This window comes from Rhipicephalus sanguineus, chromosome 5, assembly GCF_013339695.2.
Source record: "Rhipicephalus sanguineus isolate Rsan-2018 chromosome 5, BIME_Rsan_1.4, whole genome shotgun sequence".
NCBI lineage: Eukaryota > Metazoa > Arthropoda > Arachnida > Ixodida > Ixodidae > Rhipicephalus > Rhipicephalus sanguineus.
The window spans coordinates 124591884-124616215 of NC_051180.1; the positions used below are offsets into that span (position 1 = coordinate 124591884).

The 24332-nt window shown below is 46.2% G+C and overlaps 1 protein-coding gene across 1 annotated transcript in view; it reads left to right on the forward strand.

The window, feature by feature from the left end:
* Window positions 1-10904, forward strand: part of LOC119394215 (poly(rC)-binding protein 3) — a 434114-nt gene extending 423210 nt beyond the window's left edge. The window contains exon 19 of the mRNA XM_049415707.1: window positions 214-10904. Coding sequence (XP_049271664.1) covers window positions 214-217 — 4 coding nt within the window. The 3' untranslated portion in view covers window positions 218-10904. The remainder of the gene's footprint in view (window positions 1-213) is intronic.
* Window positions 10905-24332: the final 13428 nt, after the last annotated feature.

The window sequence follows — 24332 nt, forward strand, 5'->3', positions numbered from 1 at the left end:
TATGCATGTCTGCGATATCGCTGTTTCTGCTTTTAATGAGCAACAGATTTCCTGATGACAATTTTGTATCAGGTGCGGCATTGTTGCAGTGATTTTCAGCTGCACTGTTGTAGCCCTAATGCTCCTTTTAGGATACTAAACCAGACCAATCGATGAAAACAGTAGATTTAGAAGTGTTCCTTTTCTCTTTTTCTCTTTCTTTTACTTTTACAGCTGATCTCTCTCTGTGCCTCTCATTGGAGGAGCTCCAGAGGTTACCACCATTTTTTCTGCTACTTAAGGGAAGAGAGCAAGACCCCAGTATTCTCCTGAAGCAAGCAGGAATGGCATGCAGATCCATATCTCATGGCAGCCAGGCTTGTAAAACACACACACCAACAAAAACATCCTTGTTCCCCACTCCCTCGGACGCGAGAAAACGCGCTCGTTTTGGCGTGTCGCGATGGCTTGGAAACTCTTCTCGTCAAGCATGTACACCTTCTTTTTGTTACTTGCTGCACTGAGCCTACAAAAACTGCACGTAGCAGGTGCGTTGCACCGTTTGTTCCTTGTGCGCTCTTCTCTCACGAACCAGCACTGCACCGTAGCTGCAACACAGCATACCGATCTCGTTATTTTTATTTTACATTCACCAGTGTGCAGGCAACTGCGAATTTTTAACTTATTCCTGGTCTTTACTCCAAAACTTAGTGAAGGACATTCTTCTTTTTTTTTATGTGCGCGTGCGATACGGGTTTTGTGCGACATGCTGAATCATGTCAGTAGATTTAGACATGACCATGTCAAGAACTCTTACTTGACGGCAAAGTGCGCAGTTGAGAAGGTTTCTCTCTTTTCCCTGTTGCCATGGGATTATTGTCTGCAAGCAGCCAGAGTACAGCACATTGTATGTGCTGTTCCTATTTACCTCCTCATAGGCGCGGTTGGGTGTTAATCTGCAGAAAGTTCAGTGAACATTGAACAGCTTATCTTGGATATTTTTCCTATGTTACTGCTGCCATGGAGAAAAACGTCAACTGTACGGGCGCACAGAGTGACAGTAGTTCATGATTTGGTGCCAAACTTTCCACGTATACTGCAGTTTACTCATATGCTGAAATAATGCTTAGATGTTTAGGTTTGTTTCGTTTTGTTTTCCTCTCATTCTTTTTAACAAATTGCTGTTTTTATTGATTTGTTACTGTTGTGGTCCTGATGGCTACATTTTACAGATAAGGTTTTGATAGCCTTGGTTCGCAACTGCAATAGCTAATCTTATTAACAATTGCTTATTAGTGAGCCTTGCTAACCTCTTGGTGAATTATAGTTGAGGTAGACTCTGTGGGAGGGGCCAACCTTCTGCAGTCATTCATGCGGTGCCTCTGGCATCCTTGGTTACAAAAAAAGCACAAAGAATACTCAAGTTTTGCCGTTAATGCTGCATAATATTTTTTTAGCCAGGCGTGAAGCTTGACTTCCTCAAAAAAAGAAAAAGGAAGGTTTTCTAATGGCAATAAAGCACTTAAGAGTGCTTCAGGCTTTCTTTTCTTTTTATACTCATTTTTTAATTCACCTAAGTCAGCTTAAATATTTTTTTCTGCTGCGGCATCTTAATGTGGCACGTCTTCGCAACCTTAGAAACCGGATCTCCATTTGCTTCATTGAAAAATGTTCATTGTTGTGGCATTCGTTTTTGTTATTTTTATGCATAATGAAGCGATCAGTAAGGTAAATCCTTATTTTGATTCCGTAATTACACTGTATTCATATGATAATTATCAATAAGGTAAATCCTTATCTTGACCTAAGTAATAACACTGCAAGGTTACAAGACTCTTCACATAAGTGGGAGCTCAAACGAGGAATCAGTGGATATTTGAGAGTGCTAGATTGCAAATAAGTGCCACATTAAAAATATGTGCTCACGAGAATGGCTAAACATGAATTTGTAGATGAGATAGAAGCTTTTATCAAGATCATTGACATATTTTCTGGAAAGCATCCTTTACTGCACTGAGAAGCGGGAGTCACAATGCAATTATAATTCATAGTTATATGTTGTATCTTTTATATTTATCCTTTCTCCTGAGCTTGTCAGTGCTGTTAGCACAGTCAGCCAGATTAGTGTGATAATGCCAAGCATAGGTGGTGTCCAAACTCATGCCTTGATGACAGTGCCCTCGGGATATCTGGATAAAATTACATGGACTTTGAGGACCATTTTTCTGCCTGTTGCCTGCGGCAAAAGCGATTGCGGAAGCTGGAAACACATCGTGTGCTTCATTGTTTGAACACCATCTGTTGTAATGAATTTTATCTGTAAATTCTTTTTAGTGGTCACAATTTTTGTCTTGTAAAAGAACATCAGTGTATTAACTCACTGCACTCTGCATTGCCTTCTACAGACATCAATACCATGTCATTGTTTAAGGAGTGCATATGCTGTGTCAGCCAGTTCGACAAAGCTTATTTCACACAAGGTTCATGTGCAAGTGAGTCCGCAATGCAATCTATGAGCAATCTGTTCGGTTTTGTAAATGTTAGCAAGAATTGGGTGTTAGAAGCCAAACATATCAAGTGCTGAATGCCAAGCAAGAACATAGACATTGTCATGTAGTGGATACGAGGCAGGTAAAATTGTGTGTAATATGACATTTGAGAAGAATGTGCCTCTGTTCTTGTGTAGTGTCTAGAGTTCTGCCTGTGCAGAAGGTAACCCAGAGTTGGCTAGATTTTCTAGTTGGTCCTCTGTGAAGCATGTATTGGTTCTATTATCCACATTGACGTACATGCCATTGAAGTCAAAGAATGCCAAAAGTCTGCTATCTGCCATGATGTATCCTACAATTCACACGCAACGTTGAAAGAGCAGAACTATTGTCATATACTAGAGGCATGTAGGTTGAGCTTAGGGCTTTGTAGTATCTCATATTATTATTTTATTGTTACTCAGCACCGGTTGACTCTATAGGTTACTCTTGCTGGCGTTAATTTATCGGTTATGGAGGCCTAATACGCCAATGGTAACCTCGAGATTAAAGCAAGAACATAATGTCAAAGAGAACATTATCTGCGCAAGTTTTGCAATGGCAAGGACACATATCAGAAGGTTATAATGTGTGATTGTACTTTGATACAAAGCTTAAGAATGGCAAGAGGTGCAATTTTAAGGGACTGCTGCTTTAGTAATAATTGCAAAAAAAAAACATGCAGCATCACAGATGTGCAGGGAAAATCCTTCTCCCAAAAGGCGTATAGCATCCCATGTTTAACGAACAAAAGGCATATCCTTGGAACAAGTGCAGAATGACGTTGACTTTTTTTTTCTATATTAGTCTCACACTGGCATAATTCCTGTCTTTGATGGCCTTGTTGGCCATTGAAACACCCTTCATCTTGTAAATTTTTCTATACACATGGAGTATATATATGAATATATATGACATAGTATATGTATACAAAGGAAACGTCACTACAGTCAAACTATGCACTTTCATAAATGTACAAAATGAGAGATACAAGACCGGGCAGCATATTCTGTAGAATTCAGACCTGCTTTAGATGTATAACACCTTGTTTTGTTGCGTGAACTTTTGGCTGAAGCCTTTGTGAAGAAATCTGAGCATTTGTCTCCCTACGTCAGATTCTCGTTACGTCAGCACACAAAGTAGCGACAAAGAAATTCAGAGAACCTAGACTAGCATTCGCTAATGTTGTGTGCCAAGTTTTATACCTTGTTTCCACATGTTCGGCATTGTTGTTCTTAGAGGACTTGTTAATGGTTCTAAGAGTAATGTTTGCTTTTTTTTTTGGGGGGAGTTATATTTTCTTGCAGAATACTTAGTGCTTCTTTTATAAATCCAAGCTTCTGGTTAGTGTGGCAACTAGAATCGCTGATAATTCCTTAGGATTCGCTTTGTTTGCTATACCAGCTACCAAACATCCCTGTGTTGTGTGTTGTGTGAACAGATAATGCCAGCCCCGAATTTGGCCCAGGTGTATGCCTTCTCAGTGTAGTGTGCACTCAAACCAGGAGTCTCCAGATGAGGACCATATGTAGTTTGTTTTTTATGGTGCTAGAGCAACGTCATACTGACCCCTCCAAGGCAAATGCTGATTGCGGAAGAAGAAAAAAAAATGTGTTTCTATTCTAGTCTCTAACGTGTCGCAGTGGCAATGTGTCACATTAATTTTACTTGTACACCCCCTGAGAATGCGGCATATGTGTAACGCTCTTTTAAGGAACCAGTTGGGTCGAGTCAGCATTATGCAGTAGCTGATCTGTGACTTAGTTGTCCTAAAGCCTACTTGTCCGCATTATGTGCCATTTCAAGCTAGCGAGCTAGCAAAGTTTAAAAAAAAAAAAAAGGAGGATCTCATGCAATGCAATGTCAAGGTGTTATTCTCAAACGTACATCTGTTGCGCTAGATCTCATCATGAATAGTTTTTGTTTAGCTTAGTGCCTCCATACATTTCCCCTCCTTTTTCGTAATTTTTTGTCATTTTTTGTACTATCGTAATTTTCATTTTTATGAGAAAACTCTTACGGCGTAAAGCGTCGTCTTCGGATCGTTAACAAACCCTCTGTACGAGGTGCTTTAGGGAGCTCAAAGCTGTTATATATACTTCTCATAGTATGTTCACTGACAAAGTATCTTCGTAGTTCTATGCTTTCAAAACGTTAGCTTGAAGTGTTGTGGCAGTTGCAAAAGCCTTCCCGTTCACCACTGTATCCCGCGAGTACTTTCTTTCCCACTGTAACCGAACCTTTGACCCTTCGTCACGTGCTTGCTCTCTCTGTCTCTCGATTTTGTGTCACTTCAATCCTTGCGAACATGTATAAGTCAGTATAACGAGACGTTTGAGTCGTGCTCGAAATATTGTTGACTGCACCGTTTTACATTCTTGCACTGCGTGCCCTCGAGGCTCGTCTGCGTTGTCTGTTTTTTTTTTGATAAAGCGGTTAATTCGTAGCTTTTAACGGACTTTTTGGATCTCACGCATTGAACGCTTGTAGCGAGCTAAAAGCTTGTTTTGTGAAGAGCAAATGCTTCATTCTTCTTTGCTTTCTTTCTTTCTGTATTCACTTTATCTCTCACTCAGTCAATAACATATCACATACTATGCAGCACAGACTTGCAATACACTTATGGCGGTAATTTCGTTTGCTGGAGATGTAATTGGCTTCTTAATTTTACTTAATTTTTCTATCTGTACTTTTTCCATGCTGCTTTCCTTTCTTTTGGATAAACATCCGCTCCTCCCTTTTATCCTCCGTACACCAAGCACTATAGCAATAGTAGCACTGCTTTCTTGTAGCGTTGATGAGACCATTAAATGGTGTGGAATTTTTCGTCATCCCGTACTTCGGTGCAGTAGAAGACGCGCACGTTCACCGCCACCTGCGAACAGTGAAACTAAAAGAGTAAGAGCGAGCGACTCGAAGCAAGCCTTGTAGGCGCGTTGTTGTAGCCGCGATTAGTGCGATAACGCTGCGCAGGCATATATTATAGACGCAAGACGTGAACGGCTTTTTTTGCCACGTGCAGAATTGTCTTTGGAATGTCGTTCGAGCTGCGCACGACAGCTCCGTGTGGCAGGTACAGCGGTGTTGTTTTTTGAGGCCACCGAATTATGCAGACGCAAAGCTGCCAATTTAACATGGGCATTTACGCGAGCACGGAATGCACCCACTTTATTTTTTTTTTCTTTCCCGATCCCACACCCGACGAGCAGAGGAACTTCTCCTTGAAAGCTCTCTTCACCACAAACATACTGTTTATGCGGGAAAGCATTCCATACTTTTTGCGGGCAGCATTGACGATGCCTTCGGCTTTCTTTTTTCTTTGTTTTCCGAAATACTCACACAGTTTCTACTGTTTGCTTTCTTTTCTTTTTCTTTTTGCTTTGATAAAATGTTTTCGCAATGCATAAAAAAGCGTGAAGGTTGTATTCAATGGCTTTGTTAAATGCTCAACATTGATTGCTCCGTCGTTCTCTGAATGTTTTCCTTCGAACGCGTGTTTCGCTAGTTGATTGACGTTTGTCGTTGTCGCAGTGCACAGGAGTGCACTTTTTTTTTTTTCTGCGTGTGCATGTGTGTGAAACTTTACAAGTATATTTAATTGTTCTGTGATAACAATTTTACTGAGACACTGTTCGTGGTATATATCTTTGTTGGTCTTTTGAATGCATAAGAATTAAACGTTTGTTGTTTTTTGTATTTTTTTCTTTTTGAACGTAAAAAAAACTGCGATTGAGTTTATTTTGGCGGCCGTTTCTCGTCGCATGAGGCTGTCACGATTAGCCTTAACTTCTTTCTTTTTTTTCTTCGTCGTCTTTTCAGTAGTCTGGTTAAAGGGAAGGCTGTAGCCCCTCAAGCACGTGAGTTTCGTTTTTAAGTCAAACGACCTGCATTTTTTGTTTGTTTGTTTCCAGAACGTCGCATTTAACACCGTAGTCAAAGCAAGGTTAAGGCCAAAAGAAAAAGTCTTTCTCAGATTGATTTGTTTTGTAATGTTGTGGACATATATATATATGCACGCGAATTGCGACGTTCGAGCAAAAAAAAAAAAAGGGAAAAGGTTGTAGCGCAGACGAGGCGCTCTGTGGGCGACAGAGACGGGCGCCTCCGAGTATCTAGTCAGATGGCCCACACAGATGTCATTGCATGCGCCTATAGTCTGTGTGTATGAATGGCTGTTGTGTCGTGCAGTGTTGTACAAGCTCTTATCTGTTGACACCTTGCGGCCACGGTTAGCGAAGGACGCGCGTCGTGGACTCACGCGCCACTTCGGTTTCCCCGTATTTTTCTCGTCTTGATAGGCCGAGTTTTCGAAACAGTGACGTTCGCGCCGCACTTCGTCGTGATGTGTGTGTAATGCAAACGCACAGCGACGTCTGGGACTCCCACTTAAGTTATGGTGCGTGTGCTCTCGCGCAGCTTGCTTTTGTGCTTGCGTAGGATGTCGCGTGCGAGCGCGCGTGCAGGCAGGAAATGGCGAACGCCAACGGCGAACGATCGAGTTGCACGCAACTCAGCTGAAATTTCCTGGACACGTAGTCGGTACAGCGCTCGTCTATATGCTCAGTACCGGAGCCCTGGTTGCTCTTGGTCGTCCAGCGCACGCGCCAACAGATCAAGCGACCACTCATGAGTGACAGCTTCAACCCTTTACACCTCCCCATCTTACCCAAGCCTCCAAGTAAACTTCGTATTTAAACCCGACACCTACCCTATACCGCGAATTTCGTCGCTAGGTGCCGCTGTGGCGCACCTATGCTTTACTCCCCATGCGTGACAGTTAAGCACTGAGATGCCAGGAGGATCGCTTTCAGGGTTTAGGGAGAACGCTGGTGCCGAAAAACTGCGAGTACCGCAGTGGCGTTGCGGTGCAGTCTTTTTCTCTCCAGATGTCGTCGACGTCGGCAGTGACGTAACGATGACGGGTCGTCAAGTTGCGACACAGACTTGCTTTTTCTCCTCTCCTCCGATTAATTAGTCCCACAGCGAGCACTGCACTCGTCATCGTCTCTTGTTTCCCGCCTTCCCGCCACCCTCCCCCGATCGCGTCATTTTTCGGAAACTGGGGGGAAAAGGGAGAAAAAAAGTACATAAAGAAAAAAAAAAGCACGCTGTACTGAAACGCGCGCGGCGCAGTCCCTTTTGTTCTGGGACTGCGGGAAACGCGGTAGTCCGAGTTACAGGGTCGCATACATACACTTGTACAGATCTCGTTTCAAGCCAAAGCTGTTGCCCCCTTACCCGCGTTGCGTACTGATGTGAGAGGAAGAGGCGCACGGATATTGCGCGCACGTTGTCGGTTGAGTTTATATTTTTGTTGACCGGCGGTTGTAGGAAACCGCTGCCGACGTGTGATGGCGATGACAGTCTCGAAGGAAGGGGGCAACGCATCTCAGGTTGTCCTCGCCGCTTTTTGCTGTGCGCACCAGTCATGGGTAATGAAACGGCAGAGAAATATTCAGGAAGCGAGGTTAAGAAAAAAAAAAAAAGAGGAAGACAGTGCAATATGAGGAAGGAGCCTTTTTTTTTTCCTGCCTAAGCGCAGTGCGTGCAAAGTGAAAAAAAAAAAAAGTCTTTTTTGTAGACTGGCTGCGTATCGCTTGCATATGTACATTATTAGATCGTACTTTGTTATTGCGTTCTTATTTTTGTAAAAAAGAAAAACGAAGGGCGGATGAGAGCGCGTGTAAAAGGCAAAAAATATACACTGCTCAAGAGGCGGAAAGTTTGTTCAAACAATCACTAACGTGTATCACCGTTTTCACTTTTTTTTCTCTCTTCTTTTGACGGGGAGAGCGAGGGGAAAAAATATTGACACGAGGGGCGGCGAAGCAAAACGCGACGCTGTGTATAGGATATAGATATGTATCTATATATGTATACTCTCTACACCCACTAAAGAAACACATATCATGCACTTTTTTCACAGTTTGCTCACATATCTTGTCACGTGTGCATGTGCTCGCTAGAGCGCTCTGCCGCCGCGGGCCCGCGCCCTGTACGCCAGCGGCCATCTTTGAGGTCGAGGCATTTACCAACTGAGGGAAGCGCAGTGTCGTTTCCAACGACGTTAGGCGCCTTTTTATTTGTTTATTTTTCGTTCGAAATGCACCAGGGAAGTCACGATAATGACGAAAGCGGCATCCACGTGTTGACGTGATTTCGCCGTTGCATCAATTGTCATCGGTTCGCGATCATATCCGCTATGGCGGCGTGTACAGTCGGCGTCAGAGATTTAGGGACTACTGTAGGCTTGAGAAGACTTCGAATTTCCCAGAAACTAACGACTATTCGGTAGAACTGCGCAGTACATGCTGCTAACGCGTTTTAGGACAGGCCGGAAATGTAAATTCAAGGCTCCCTGCTGAAGCAAAGGGAATATTCATCTCTTAGATGTGAAGCATCTTATAGCGGAGTTCAATCCGGTGGTGGTGGTGGTGTGCGGCGTGACCACCCTTACTGCGCATGCGCAAACCCGCTACACTTCTCTTCCCCCTCTCCACTTCCCCTCTCCCCTTTCCCTCTCACCACTTCCCCTCTGAAACGCGGGCTCTACATGCCGAAACACTGCTTCGCGTGCCGAAACACTGCTTCGCGTCGCCTCATGGTCCCCTTTAGCGGGAGATGGTGTGATTTTTTTTTTTTTGCTTGCGTCTAATGGTCCCTAAACTTTTGACGTTGACTGTACGTTATGACGGCATGCACCTTTAAGTGCCCACTTGTCGGTCACTACAAGGAGCTTACTGCAGAGCCGCGTGTGTTATGCACGGTCGCCGCGACTGGCGATGCCGCGCCGGAGATGCGTCCGATGCGTGTACGTGTGGGCGTCGCTTTTCGGCTAGCCATATAGCCTGCCAACAAGTGAACGTCACAAAGTTGGCATTATGCATCCTGGCGCTTAGACAGCTCAGGTCCTAACTGCATTGCCTTCGTTTGCTTTGCTTTTTTTAACGAGACGCGTTCTTTTCGTATAGTTTACAGAGGGCCATAAAAGGGAGAAACAGCTTGGTGCGCGATGGAAGCCTCGTTTCATCGCGATGGCATGTTGCAGCATGGTCGGCATGTACGTTTTTCTGTCGAATTTCCCGAGACTCGCCAATGCCGTGCACGATCGATTACCGAGGTTCCACGGACTAGCTCCTGCTTGTGTCGATCTATCAAGCGGCGCCATATCGCATCATTGTCGTGGAGAGGAGGCCAGTGGTGACACGACGGTGTTAACGCAGAAGCGATGCCGCTGTATCGATAAGCATGCGAATGTGGCCCTACATGCGAGGCAACCTCTTTCTTTTTATGTAACATTTCTCGGGCATCTCTTGGAAGCTGTAGCTCAAACAAGTTGGGATGATTCGCTGGGAGATCGCCGTGGTCGCTAGTTCTTCAGTTTGCTCACTCGTTTTTTTTTTTGTTTTTTTTCTTTGCGTTTTGAAATGGCGCTTTCTCTGTCGAGGCTTTTCGCTTGCACTAACGACCGGCTAATGTCCGCCTTTGTCGTCACGTGGCGCTGCGATCGCGCCCGGTCGGCCGCTGGCAGGACGCGGAGCGCCTCCTTTCGAGGAAAACGAGAGAATAAGTTGAAGACGACGCCCTTGGGTTGTCTTTTTTTTTTTTGTCTGCCAAAACGGGCGCGTCGATGCCAAGGTCTCATTTATGCAAAAGAAAAAAAAAGTAATTGTAGTGTGTAAAACCACGACACATAGAGACAGAGAGAAAAGAAGAGAAGAAAATATATAGAAAGAGAAAAAAAATATATTCAGCAAAACATGGGTTCGTTCGTTTGTGTCGAACTTTGTGTTTCACTCATTGTACAGCAGAAGTGATGTGTGTGACTGTGTGTGTGTGCGTGACACGCCAGATTTTTTTTGTCGTTGTTATTTATTTGCGGTTTTTGTTTCTCTATTCTGTCGTCTGCATGATAGAAAAAAAAAAGCTGTCTCTCGTTATTCTCAGGAAGCGGACGCCACTAGTCTTACGTAGACCGCGCACGCGTGGTGATGCCCGCCTGCGTTCGTTTGCACCAGATACTATATCGTGTATACATACTAGCCGTACTGTTTCTGCCGTTGATGCACCACTCTTTGTCTTGCGTTTCTCTGTCACTTTTTTGCCGCTTGCTGTTCCCGTATTGTGTGTATAACGCGGAGAAGGAAAAAAAAAAGACGCATTAACATTACATACACAGTATTTAAACTCGTATAGTGATGATGCGTGGTGTAAAAGACGAGCGCTGAGATTTGATGGATTGTACTTATATCGGGGGAAAAAAAGTGGAGGTGAATAAAAAAAAGAGCAAACAAACGCCGCTATTTGATGCAATAAACTCTGAAGAAGGCGTGTAAGCACCTCGATTTACTCGTCTCTCGAGGTAATAAAGGAGATATTTATAGATGTTCTTCACGACCTTGTCTCTTGTCTGTGTGAATCGCGCGTCGGCTCTCCGCCCCGTAGGCCTTGGCCTGTCTGCGGCTGGCGGAGCGACGCACAGAGTGGTCACTCATTCTCTTCGACTTGTTGTCCTGTGGTGCTTAGGACTGCCCCCGGGACGCTATATTTAATTTCATTTATTGTACCCTCAGGGCCGAAGCATTACAGAGTACTGAAACGTTCCGTATGCCATTCCAATAATTCCGTATGTTTCCATAAGAAATCCACATGTTTTCCGTATATCTTCCATATATTTCCGTAAGATTCTTACGGAAACATACGGAATTATTGGAATCGCATACGGAACGTTTCAGTAGGAGCAGTATCAAACACTAATACAATACAAGTAAGCATAAGAAAACATTACGAAAACGGATAACTGGGCTAGTTTGTGGGAACTCATGTTAAGGCAGGTAGCGCAAAGAGACACGGACACAAGCGAAGAATAAGTGCACAGGACAAGCGCTTGCAGACCGCGTTCGCACTTATTCTTCGCTTGTGTCCGTGTCTCCTTGCGCTACCTGCCTTAACATAAGAGAACAAAAAAAATGCCCCCACCTCCCCGAAGGGAACCGTGAGGAAATGCGAATGCATTTCTTGCGCCGAGAGTACACGGCGTAGTAATTTTAATGGCGTAAAGCTGGACACATCGACGCGCTCAAGTGTATCCCTTTTGGGCGCCTCTTTCAACGAACGCTTCCTACATGCGTTCGTAATCACCTCAGGGATGTTGCCACCGCCTCAATGGAGCACAAACGCGTTTAGAACGCGCTGTTTTCAGGCTGTGCCAAGCCAGCACAAACGCTACAAACGCGTTTCAAAAGCACTGCATTGAGGCGGTGGCGCAGGGAGGAGAGAGAGCGAACGGCGAGAGAATGAGCGACGAAGCACTGCACCTACCCTCTCCTACACTCTCTCTACACACGCAGGAGCTCCGCCGAGCTCCCGCGATGCGAGCGCCCTCACACGCCAGAGCGCGCTCCTCCTCTCCACTCACTCTCCGCTACTCCGCGCGCACCACCTGCTCCGGTTGCTAGAGGCGAGGATAAGCGCGCGCGCCCGCAGCTGTTGCTATGGGAGAGGGAGTGAGAGCGGAGAGGCGCGCGGACACCGACAGACGCCTGACATAGCCCGACTAAGAAATGCATTCGCATTTAAAATTACACCAATTCCTGCTAAAGGGGACCATGAGGCGATGCGAAGCCGGAGCAGTTGCACGATCGCGTTCAGTTGCCGGTCGTTGGGCATGCTACCAACCTCGCGTCGTGGAACGCGAAGAGGAACGCTACGCGTGTCGTGTCTTCCCTCTAGCCTGGCCATTAATTCTCACGGTCTGCAGGCGCGCGAGAGGGAGGGGGCCGTAGGAGTGGGGACACGCAATGCGCTGGCGCTCATCGCGGCGTTGCGCAGGAGAGAATGAGGCGCGTGAGAGGGGGGGGGCGTAGGAGAGGAGGAGGATGCGCAGTAAGGGTGGTCACGCCGCACACCACCACCACCACCGGATTGAACTCGGCCATAAGACGCTTCGCATCTAAAAAACAAGGTAAACTATGATGTGAAAAGGCGCGACTGAAACGACACAGAATAGAAGGACACAGGGCGACGCGCTCATGCTAGTCCGTTGCCCTGTGTCCTAATATGCGTGTCGTTTCAGTCGCGTCTTTTCACATGGTCAATCAAAACCAACTCGCCCAACTTTTACAGCACAGCTGTTATGCTCGAGGTTTGTCGTGCGTCGTAGGTAGAAAATTATCATCATCATGAACGGGCATGCGCTGTCGCCTTAATCTTCGTCCCCTTCTTCCTCTTGGCTCCCAGAACACCTGCGCCGAATTGTCCGGCGTGGGATGCAATAACTCTGGTGTGTGAGAGAACGAATGCAGAGAGAGATTCTTGGCGAGGCGAGATTCGAACCCACGTACTCGTGATCCGAAGGCGAGCGTCGTAACCACCGCGATTAGCTCCGGCAACGCGCTGTTGCGACGGCCGTCCCATTCGGAGCGTTTACAAAAGGAGAAGTGTAATTTTGCCAACGCCTCAAACACCGCGAGGTGGCGGCTTTAGCCCAAGCCTCGCTCATAGCATCGATCCATATTAAAAAGTAGCTCTCCGACGCTCGCCTGGCTGTCACACCGCGTTCCCCTCTCGTCCCGCACGACCAGGCTAGAGGGGAGACACGACTGGCATCGCGTCACATCAAGCGGTGCTATATATATATCTACTGAGCACCAACAGACATTGTGCAAGCTGTCGTAGATCAATGTATAAAAAACATTCAACTATTTCTGGGAGGACACGCTTCACTTTCGTGATATACCGATTCCTATGACGGAGGGATGAACCTTGTTTTTAAAGACGATAGTCTTTCTTGGGGAACTTAAACGCAGAAATTTTAGTCTGTCTTTCTGTTTGTCTTTCTGTTTGTCGGCACGTCACCCATATGCGTCACTCGATTCAGCCGCCCAGCCAAAGTTGAACCACTTGCCCAAGGGCCAGCCATGTTGAACGGCTGACTAGGTTCATACTTGTGTACATTGTTGATCAAAAAGCAAACATTACGCATATCTGAGGTGCAACATCACTAGGCAAGTATTAGGTGGCGTGTTCCTTTAATAGAAAATACATAGATACGTAATTCTAGAGACCCTAGTTTCTTAAGTTGCGCTGAAAATGCGACTGCGCTTAAACTTGCCTTCCTCCGTGCCCTCTGCACGAGCTCATTGTTGTGTTTCGGTTTCGGTTCAGTATTGCACTGTACGAATGCCATGGGGCGCCGCTCTGGCATTCCTGTTTTACCCAGGCGACGTGTAAATAAAAGAGTGTGTGGAGAGTACTCGTTGAGTGCGGACGTTTCTTCTGCTTCGGCGCTTCGCGCCAAACCGCGTGTTCGGGCTGGCTGGCGTCCCCGCCGGTAGCGTTGGTCACCGCCGGTCTTCGCCTGCTGGTGCGCCGGGACTACCAGCCCGCAACACAGCACCCATGTTTCCCGACGTATTGCCCGATGGCGTTCATATCTCACGCAGCGCCTCTTCTGTCGTCTTTAGACGAGATTTGCAGCGAAGCACGCAGATACGCGGCCAATTTTTTCTCTAATTTACCAAGTGTAGACAACAGCAAAACCTACTAGTACGCACCAAAACTAGCACTTATAAAACGCCGGGCGCCGCTCTGGCATTCCTGTTTTACCCAGGCGACGTGTAAATAAAAGAGTGTGTGGAGCGTACTCGTTGAGTGAGGACGTTTCTTCTGCTTCGGCGCTTCGCGCCAAACCGCGTGTTCGGGCTGGCTGGCGTCCCCGCCGGTCGCGTTGGTCACCGCCGGTCTTCGCCTGCTGGTGCGCCGGGACTACCAGCCCGCAACACAGCACTCATGTTTCCCGACGTATTGCCACATGGCGTCCATATCTCACGCAGCGCCTCTCCTATCGTCTTTAGACGACATTTGCAGCGAAGCACGCAGATACGCGGCCAATTTTTTCTCTAATTTACCAAGTGTAGACAACAGCAAACCTTACTAGTACGCACCAAAACTAGCACTGATAAAACGCCGTTTGGCACTTCTTATATCGCCGCACTTTTTTTTTGTCCTTTCACGGCCCGTGTTAGCTGGGACACTCTGTATATACCTCGTTAGAGAATCGAGTAGACAAGGGAGACATCGTCTTCAGGCATTAGGCTCTGCATGCTTAGAGGCCACAACGATAGTCTACAGTGACGTAAGTGGAGTCCACTACACAAAGGTGAGTGCATACTCGAGCTGAGATGGTAAACTCAGACGTGTCCCAGGCAACGCACCAGCCACACTGGAGGACGTTGGCCAGTGTTATCTGGAGACAACTCCATAAGTTTAAACCGCGTTGTGCAAGTGCGCCCGCTCTACTTTCAAAGTTTCGCTTCCGCTTCCTGTTTTTTTCACAGCGAAGCTTTTGAAGCTAGCCGTAATGTGCGGCCTAACATAAAACTAGCATCATCATGAACGGGTATGTGCCACAGAATTTGGGCAGATCCCACTACTCACCGCTACAGCGTGGCTTGTAATAACCCTGCGAACGAGTACACAGAGAGAGAAAAGATATAGAAAGAAAGAGAGAGAGAGAGAAATAATGGGAATAAAGGCACAAAAAGATAGAAAGACTTGCCACGACTAGTGCGAAGCTGCCACACTAGGGAACGGAAAAGACAACGGCAGCTGCGAGAAGAGCCCGAAGCGATGGAAGCCCTACCTCAATGACGACGTGTCCGTACCTCTATGAGAGGTGCGGATGCTCGGTTCTGGAGTTTGGACATCCGTGTCGTGACTGACCTATAGCTAAAGCTTAGCAACAACCAGATTAGACTTCAGAATCGTCCAGTTTCGCTGTTTCAAGCCTTGCGCGACTTAGTGCAAGCTTCGTCAAATTTTTTTTTCAAATCTTTATCATCGCTTTCAGATAAAAGAAAATCAAAATAGCAACGGTGCATCGCAGTATGGTGAACATCTTGTAACATTGTGTCCAAACCCAGTGTGCGCGCCCATTTCTTGTGACTGGTCGAGAGAACGCACTGTATAACTTTGTTGCGCTAGCAATTATATGGACACTTCACGCACGTTTTCGCCGTGAGGTTCCGTATAAAGCCTAAAGGCGATAACATCGCGCCGCGCGTCGTATTTTCCATGTGCTATTGAAAGCGTGCGAGCGCTGCCGATGATCGCTATTGTAGCAGCAAAGAAACGCGCCAGCCGTCGATTGTCGCGCGTAATGCACATGGAGATGGGAGTCGGAGGGGGGGGGGGGAGGCTAAGGGGACTGCATGGATTCGGCAGGAACTGCGTGCTTTAATTAGCAGGGTGCGGTCACGCGCGCCCTATCTTCACAGGGGTTAGGAGACTGCTCGTAGGTTTGTATGTGCCGTGTTCTCAATGCTAAAGCAATATAAAGCACGATGCTATAGCAGGTGAAGCGATAGGCAGCACAAAGGTCGCTTCGCATGCTGCAGCGGCCGCGTTTCCTTAGGCCAGCGTTCGGTTGAGTTACCCTATAGGCCGGATGCTAAAACAGCTGCTAGCCTTACTTCATATGACGTTTCAATGTGTTGCTAGCCATAGGTCGGCAAATTCAATCATGAGTCGACTCACCCAGACACAGATCGAGCCGTGAGTCCGGGTGAGTAATATATTAGCGAGTTTGATAGTCGACTCATTCAGATCGAGCCGTGAGTCTGAGTGAGTCCGGGTGAGTAATATTTTAGCGACTTTGAGTCCGAGTGAGTTTGGTTGAGGCAAATTTTGCTGAGTCTGAGTCCGAGTGAGCCCTGAGCACAAAATATATTTCTTGAGATAGCTCCCAATTTTTTTTGCCGACCTATGGTGATAACTATACTCAACTTAAGCATTGCTGTTAGCCTTATGACGGCTCACGTTGATACTCACTTCTACTCACAGGTACTTCAACGGAAGAGCCTTCATACGCCAGCTCAATATTTATTGATCAGAGGCGTTCCTTGACCCCCTCCAACCCCCCCCCCCCTCCACCCCCTCGCAAAAATTTTCAAGGGAAGTTCTTGATAAAAATATCTCATGTGAGTCATATCTTTCAATAAAAATGTCCTTACTGGATAACAGTCACCGATAACTCGTATGTGAATGTACGAGATCAAAATGCGTATCGTAGAGCAGCGATTATGCGAGATATTGGCGTTTAAGTGCATTGAGATCCTGATCGAAAAGGCTAATTATACGCTAACGGACTCATGAGTCGACTTACTCAGACTTACTCAGGCTCAGGTTGAGCCGTGAGTCTGAGTAAGTCCGAGTGAGTAATATTAGGTGAGTCAGAGTGAGTCCGATTGAGAAACATTTTAGTGAATCTGAGTCCGAGTAAGTCCGGTTGAGGAAAATGTTGGTGAGCCTGAGTCCGGGTGAGCCCTAAGGTCAAAATATATACCATGAGTGAGTCTGAGTGAGTACCACACTTTTTGCCGACCTATGGTTGCTACCGCATTCATTGCTTCGCACTTGCGCCGAAATTGCATGTTGTGTGTGTGTGTGTGTGTGTGTGTGTGTGTGTGTGTGTGTGTGTGTGTGTGTGTGTGTGTGTGTGTGTGTGTGTGTGTGTGTGTGTGTGTGTGGTATCGTAATTTTGTTGTTCATTCAAATATACATGAGAAAGTCGGGGAAAAATTGAAAATATTAGCATGGTAACCTTTTCCTGTCGCAGAGGTAATTATACACGGCTCAGCAAACGTCCCTGAGACTACATATTTCAACACCGATTCTCTTAATTAGGGCACTTCTATGTACTTTCCACGAGGCTGTGATATATACGAGTATCAGGTCAATCTGAGCTCGGGAAACGCAATATTTAAAAATTCTTTTGTTGAGTGGCTAAGCCGCATCATGATTAAAAAAAACAGTGATCGATCCATGTTAGCGCATTGCAAATGTGTCATAAAGGAGATGTCGGCAGACGAGATTTGTGCAAGTAAAATTACACCATTTCCCGCTAAAGGGGACCATGAGGCGATGTGAAGCCGGAGCACTTCCACGATCGCGTTCCGTTGGCGTTCTTTGGGCATGCTACCGACCTCGCGTCGTGGAACGTGAAGAGGAACGCTACGCGCGTCTTGTCTTCCCTCTAGCCTGGCCGTTAATTCTCACAGCGTGAGCGGGCAACGCAGTCGGCAGGCGTGCGAGAGGGGGCCAGCGTAGGAGAGGAGAGAGAGGGGGAGGGGACGCGCATGCGCTGGTGCTCATCGCGGCGTTGCGCAGGAGATAATTTCGGCATGTCTAGCCCGAGTTTCAGAGGAAGAGTGGAAAGGGGGAGGGGAGAGGGGGAATGTGGAAGTGGAGAGGGGTAGGGGAGAGAGGTAGTGGAGAGGGGTAGGTGAGGGTGAGTGGAGAGGGTATGCGCATGCGCAGTAAGGGTGGTCACGCCGCACACCACCACCACCACCACCGGATTGAACTCCGCCATAAGATACTTCGCATCTAAAAATTAAGGGGCGGAATATGGCAACGTCTCCTCGTAAATGTGACTCTGTGCATGGTACATGCCCAACGCAAGGAATTAGCGGAGTAGTGGGTGAATTCTTCCAATATTATGTGTATTGTATAATTCCTAGATGCGCTGGTTAAATTAATAATTGACTTGAAGTGCCAATTATCAATAATCAAATATTTAGAGCCCGCAGAATTTAGCAAGAGATTCTTTCAGTTGCAATTATATATTCCTGAATGGCGAAAAAAACATCCCTGTGGCTGTATCCTAGAGTAGTGGCCCCAAAATAGAGGCCCGGCTTTCGAAGAGGTGGTACTTCCTAGTATTCTTTTCTTCGATGTATTGAACCGGCGACAGGATATAACCAAACAACGAATCGTTTCCTCCTGATTACAGGTAAGGCACAGAGGGGAGGTCACTAAACCTGATCTATGCTAGCAAAATTGAGGGAGGTAACCCGGCAACGAAATTTTGTGATGGTAACTTCCGTCATCATCGCAGCGGCTGCATTTTCTATGAAGGCGAAAATGCTTAATTAGATACATCGCTGCGTCAGGAAAATAAAGAGTGGTTGTACTCCGGAGAAACAGTCAGAGCTGAGTCTGATAAACTTTTCCCGAATGCAAGCGTGCGAAACCTCACCGTCGTGATGTGTGCTGTTAGTGGGAAAACACGAATGATCGACGCAAAAAGCGACGTCTCTTCAAGAGAATCAGCCATTGAAATAAATTAAGGAAGCTTCGCAGTAGGGCTGCCAAGCCTGAAGGAAGTGCGGAGCTGGGCAGCTATTTGTGTTTCTCTTCGGTTCGCTCTTTCTTTCTTCCTCTCTTTCCTCCTCTTTTTTTCTTTTCCAGTTTTTTTCTGTCTTTTTTTCTCTTTTTATTCCTATTTATTCCTCTTTTTCTTCCTATTTCCCCCTCTCTTTCTCTCTCTCTTTCTCGCTTGCTTACTCTTTTTCTTTCTATTTTTATACGTGTTTGTGCGTGCGTTACGACAAGCGACGACAGCATACGACAGCTCGGGCCCGTAGAGTGCTCCGCACTTAAAGCAAACCTTTGTAGATTGAAGATGAGTGGGAACTAGTAATTTCACGAGCTTCGGTATGGACGAGTCACCAGATGCGGAAAGAGAAGAGCACGCAGATAATGAGTCAGTTCTAATTGCCGCTGCTGTACTGAAGTATTTAACTTGCTTAGAGCTAATATTATCGCCATAAATTCAGCACAAAAGACAGGAAGAAAACCAGGCAACCGTAATGAAAAAGACCAGATTGATAATGGAGATTATTCATTTTTTATGGCGCGTACCCACTAAGGGAGATGGTCCGAGAAATACTTGGCAGAACGTATATGATAAAAATTAACCGAATGTTAACCGAAAATTCAAAACAAAATACAATGCCGAATAAGCTCATGCTAGATATAGCGAACAGTTACTAGCAGAGGGCTTAGTTGGCAGGTCTTATTAACACAAGAATTGTAAAGACTTGATGGCGCTTCGGTAACGCCGGCTGAAAGCACAGATTCTCCTAGCGACAGCCAAGGCACGTCGGGGTTGGACTGTGCCGAAAGCCACGCGTCCCGCTGTTCGCGTTTCTTTTCATCGCGATAGTGCACTCCAAAAAACGTCAGGGTGGGTGACAAAAACTGTTTGGGAACACCTTATGGGAGATTCATGCAGCCTTAGTAATGATTTTACATCTGGCAACCTAAAACGGGTAACAAGTGATAGGAGTCTAGCTTCCAGATACAAGGACGAGTTGCTACATGTTTATGTAGACCTAAACATAGCCTCAAGGGTTGCCTCTCGAAGATAACAAGGGGATGAAGCTTATATGCAGGAGACCCAGAGTACAATATGCAACCCATTCCTAGTACCGGAAGACAATAGCGTTCTTTTCTTCACATATCCTGATTGACTGTTGCTAATCTTCCTCAATCCAACCACCCGAGCACCCGTTGCTGCGATATATTCAATGTACGCGTTCCTAAACATAGATCCGTCGTATATCATACCAGGATATTTGACATTCGCTACTTGTGGAATTTTCTTTATATGATGAGAAGGCGAACTGTGTATGGGGTCTTTCAAGGGATATGTTAGTACAGAACATTTGTTGATATTTAAATACAGATATATATCATCAAGCCAACATTCTAGAATTGAAAAGTACGCCTGTAATATTTTATATACTTTGTGAATATCGTCTGCCGACGAAGAAAACGCGGCGTCATTGGCACATACATATCTCTGTACATACTCATGTTTCGTAATGGAACTTAACATATTAAATAAAACTGGGGAAATGACTGCCCCTTGTGGAATCATTTCTTCTGCCCCTTGTGGAATCACGTTTTATTGCTTCCAAAGCAATAAAACGTCCTATTTCGCAAGAATTCTGCAAACCATGCTTGAATATACTTTGGAAAGTTAGGGTTATTAAGCTTATTGACTCAAATTAAGTGTTGAACGCTCTAATATGCTCATATGCACGACTAACGCAGCATATTTTCTTCCACGCCTAGCTAACTGAATGCGACTTCCATGGTCTTATGGGCCGTATAGGGCATCCTGATCTGAGCCAATCTGGGAAGGATTTAGGATTTCGTTCTCATTAATATAATTTATTATACAAATATTTAAAACTCTAGCGATCCATTCTACAACACTTGAACTTAGCGTGATGGGCCTAATGTTGTCTAGCAGATACCCGTTACCCGGATTTTCAAGTAATGGTATCACCTAAGCTATTTTTCATTACAATGGGAGCCATACCATTCCTATTGAGTATTTCAGTACTTATACTTGTTCTTCTATTAACTGTGGCTTATTCCCACGCGCTCACGCTCGTTTCTTCATTGTCAACGTCACCTTCGTTTTCTTTACACATCGTAGTGCGCGGCAACACAGGAACCGTTGCAGATAAAACAGTTGTTCCCATTTGACCGAAAGTGTTCTTACCGACTCGCCCAAGCTTCAACCATTGCCGCAACACACTTGCGGTGATGCGTCAGCCGCAGCAAAAAATTCGCAACGTTATAAGGAACCCCCTATATGATATGCATATGGGCACGTAACTGTAGTGGGGCTTTTTGCTTGTCACGGCCCACTTGTTTTGCGCGTGCCGCATGGGCACGAGTCCCGGGCACTGCACGAGATGCGCGAGATGTGCGAGCTGGGCCAGCCGGTGCACTGGACTGTTCAACGCTGATCTCGAGCGAGGAGCCAGAGCTCATACGTACGTCGCGTAGGATCTGACGCCGTGATCTTCGTAGATCCACGCTTGACAGGTTCGCTACGAACTCTTCTTTTCCTCGTGACTTCTCCGCGGTTACTTTTTGTCAGATTAGTGCCAGTTAGGCCACGCCACTTATTGCGCCCGTCTTTTGCACCTCGCCGGAAGGTAGCACCTACTTGCCCTTCCGGTCGTTTGCCTTTGCGATGTCCTTACGTGTTCCAAACATTGTGCTCGACTGCTGACCCGAAGGTCGCGGGATCGAATGCCGGTCGCGGCGGCCGCATTTAGATGGAGGCGAAATGCTAGAGGCCCGTGTACTTAGCTTTAGGTGCACGTTAAAGAACCCCAGGCGGTCAAAATTTCCGTAGCCCTCCACTACGGCGTTCCTCATAATCATGTAGCGGTTTTGGGACGTAAAACTCAGAGTTATGTTGCAAGCATCGCCGCAGCGCCAATACGCCCGTAGATGCGCTAGAAAGTGTTTGACGCCCCCCGTGGGCAGTATTTGCTAGCGATCCATTTCGTATTTTGAGCTCTTCGCCATTGGCTCGGATAGTAGTTCGAATATCGCCGCGCAGCCGTTATCGCCTGGAACAGTTTTTTTTATTACTTGTGATTATAATGGACACTACCAATAAATGGGACTTAGTCTACCCAATTCCGTTTTTACATCACGGCCTTAATTGAGACTGGCTTCCGAACATACCGTCATTTTTGTGTGTCCTGCAACTATTACGCTTTTTGATTAACGCTCTTCTTTTCTGTTTTTCAGCAAGCAACATGAAGAATCTGCTGCAGAAAGATGAGAAGAAAGACGAACGTAAGCACGCATCTCATTCATCGCGATGCCTTTTCCGATGTTATTGCTTGTCGCACTTGTTTAGGGGTAACAACGACGCTCCGGTCACATTTACACTATATAGTATCAGCCGTCCGTACGCAGTGAATACAAGCGAGAATGAAATTGGACACATAATCGAGCGGAAGGCATAGTCACAAAGTCGTGGCCCAGGAAACTACGAGTGCTATATTTGCAAAAGCTGTGATTAGGAATCGTGGAACACGGGGTATCGCTGGAGCCAAATTTTCAGAATGAAGACCTCTCTTCGTCACGGAATTTGTCTTTTGCTCTAACAATGGGGCTCGTGCTTGTCCTGACGAAGACAGATCCCCTTGTCGAAACGTCGGCCCTAGCAACATTGGCTGCTCGACGATTCTCCGTATATTGAAGCCTTCCTCTGAACATCTGTCTTGCTTGGATCGTTTGATTCAAGTACGTTCCACAGTTCAGCTCTCGACTTACTATTCGTTTTACGCTTCTGTAACGTGGGGGATTTTTTTTATCGCGATCGAGGTAGATATGAATCGAAAAGTGCCTGCGCGACTGCGACATTCTGTATTCTTTCATAATTAAAAAGACGCCCATGCAATATAGTGCGAATTTCCCCTCACAAAAAATGCTTGCTTTAACCTTTTTAGGGGCGAAGCTCCTTAAGGCGGCACCCGTTCGTCCCTCGTAGTCGTAGTAGTAGTAGTGCGTAACCAGTCGTAACGCTAGTACCAGATCTTGACCTCCAAGGTGGTGCCGGTGGGAGATCTTTTCTGTGCGTTGTTGAACAATAAAAAATTCGCAGCGTGCGCGTTAACTAAAAGCCGAATTCTTCTGTCTCTCATTCCCCATTAGCAGCCATTGGCATGTTACAGTAGGAAACGTCAGTAGAAGTAGAAGTGTAAGTGTTAGCTAAAAGCCGACTTCTTCTGTCTCTCATTCCCATTAGCAGCCATTGTTTACCTCCAAGGTAGTGCCTGGTGAGATTTCTCCTGGGTGTGGTGCGTGATTAAACAATAAAAATTTTGTTCAAAACCGCCGGTGGATTGGAGTGAAAGAAACCACGAAAGACGCCAGATGTTTTCTAAAAGCAAAACGAAAGAACGCCAGATGGTTTCTAAAGCAAAACAAAAGACGCCACCATGCTTAACGAAAGACGCCAGATGTTTTCTAAAGCAATGGTTTTCTAAACAATGAAAATTCACGAGCGTACATGTAAAATTAAAGTGAGCTGCAAGTCGTCATAAAACTCAATCGACCTTTAGTATAAACCGCGCCCGATCTCACGTCGGTGATGATGTACTAGGCAGAATTCACGGAAGATTCACGTGTTTAACCGATGAACCTCCGCAGCTTCGCCCACTCATCATCATTCACTCCGTGGATATGCTGTGATTTTTTTTAAATATGAGTTTTGAAGTACGCCTGTCATGTAATGGTATGTAGTAGCAGGAAGGTAATAAATTGCCCGAATAGCTATATTTTTGCTTCAACACGTGGTCTTTTTGTGCTCTCGTGAAATCGTCAAATAACCGTGTCCCGGTATTACGAGCTTCAGCTTAATTACGGTGTCGAATCATTTTCAGTTATATTTACGCTTAGTCATCGTGACAAATCACCACGAATACATCGAGTAAAGAGAATGTGAGCATTGCCCGTAGACGTCAGTTCCCCAGTTCCCATGTTTACTTATTCACTCTAAGAAAAAAAAAAAAGTTAGGGAGGGGCGAAGCATGTAGAGAAGGGTGCTTCAGCTCCACTAACGTGAAACCTGGAGAGGGGCAAAGTATGCAGTGTACGCCGGTGTTTCCCACAGCAAAATCGCTGCTAATGGGCAATGAGAGACAGAACAGAGATTATACACAGAGACCCGCAGTCCGTTTTTAGTTAACGTGCACGCTGCGAATCTTTATTGCTCAACTACGCACAAGAGAAATCTCCCACTGGCACTACATCGCAGCTCAAGATCCAGGGCTTATATATACGCGGTGGCCGGTGAACGGTTGTGCAGCGCGAACAGTAAGTTTTTTTCAATCAGGGAACTCGCTAGCAGACGCTGCCTGCGTCGGCGTTGTCTCTCGCGGGCGAGGGCGCGTTCTCGCTCCTTGCGAGCTGATAGTTCAGCGTTCATCGCAGAAAGAGCGTTTCCATAGTCAACGCGCCGTTCACTCTCTCCCACCGCACGACGAGCGCTGAGGCGGTGGCGCCCTCTCTGCGCTCAAGCAAGTGGACCGTCCCGACAGCAGACGACGATGCCCGCCGCGACAACAGACAACGATGCACGATGCACGCCGACAAGCTGAGACCCTAAGGTGCTTCGCCCCTAAAAAAAAAGTGTGTTACTCTTCTCGGTTAATCCTA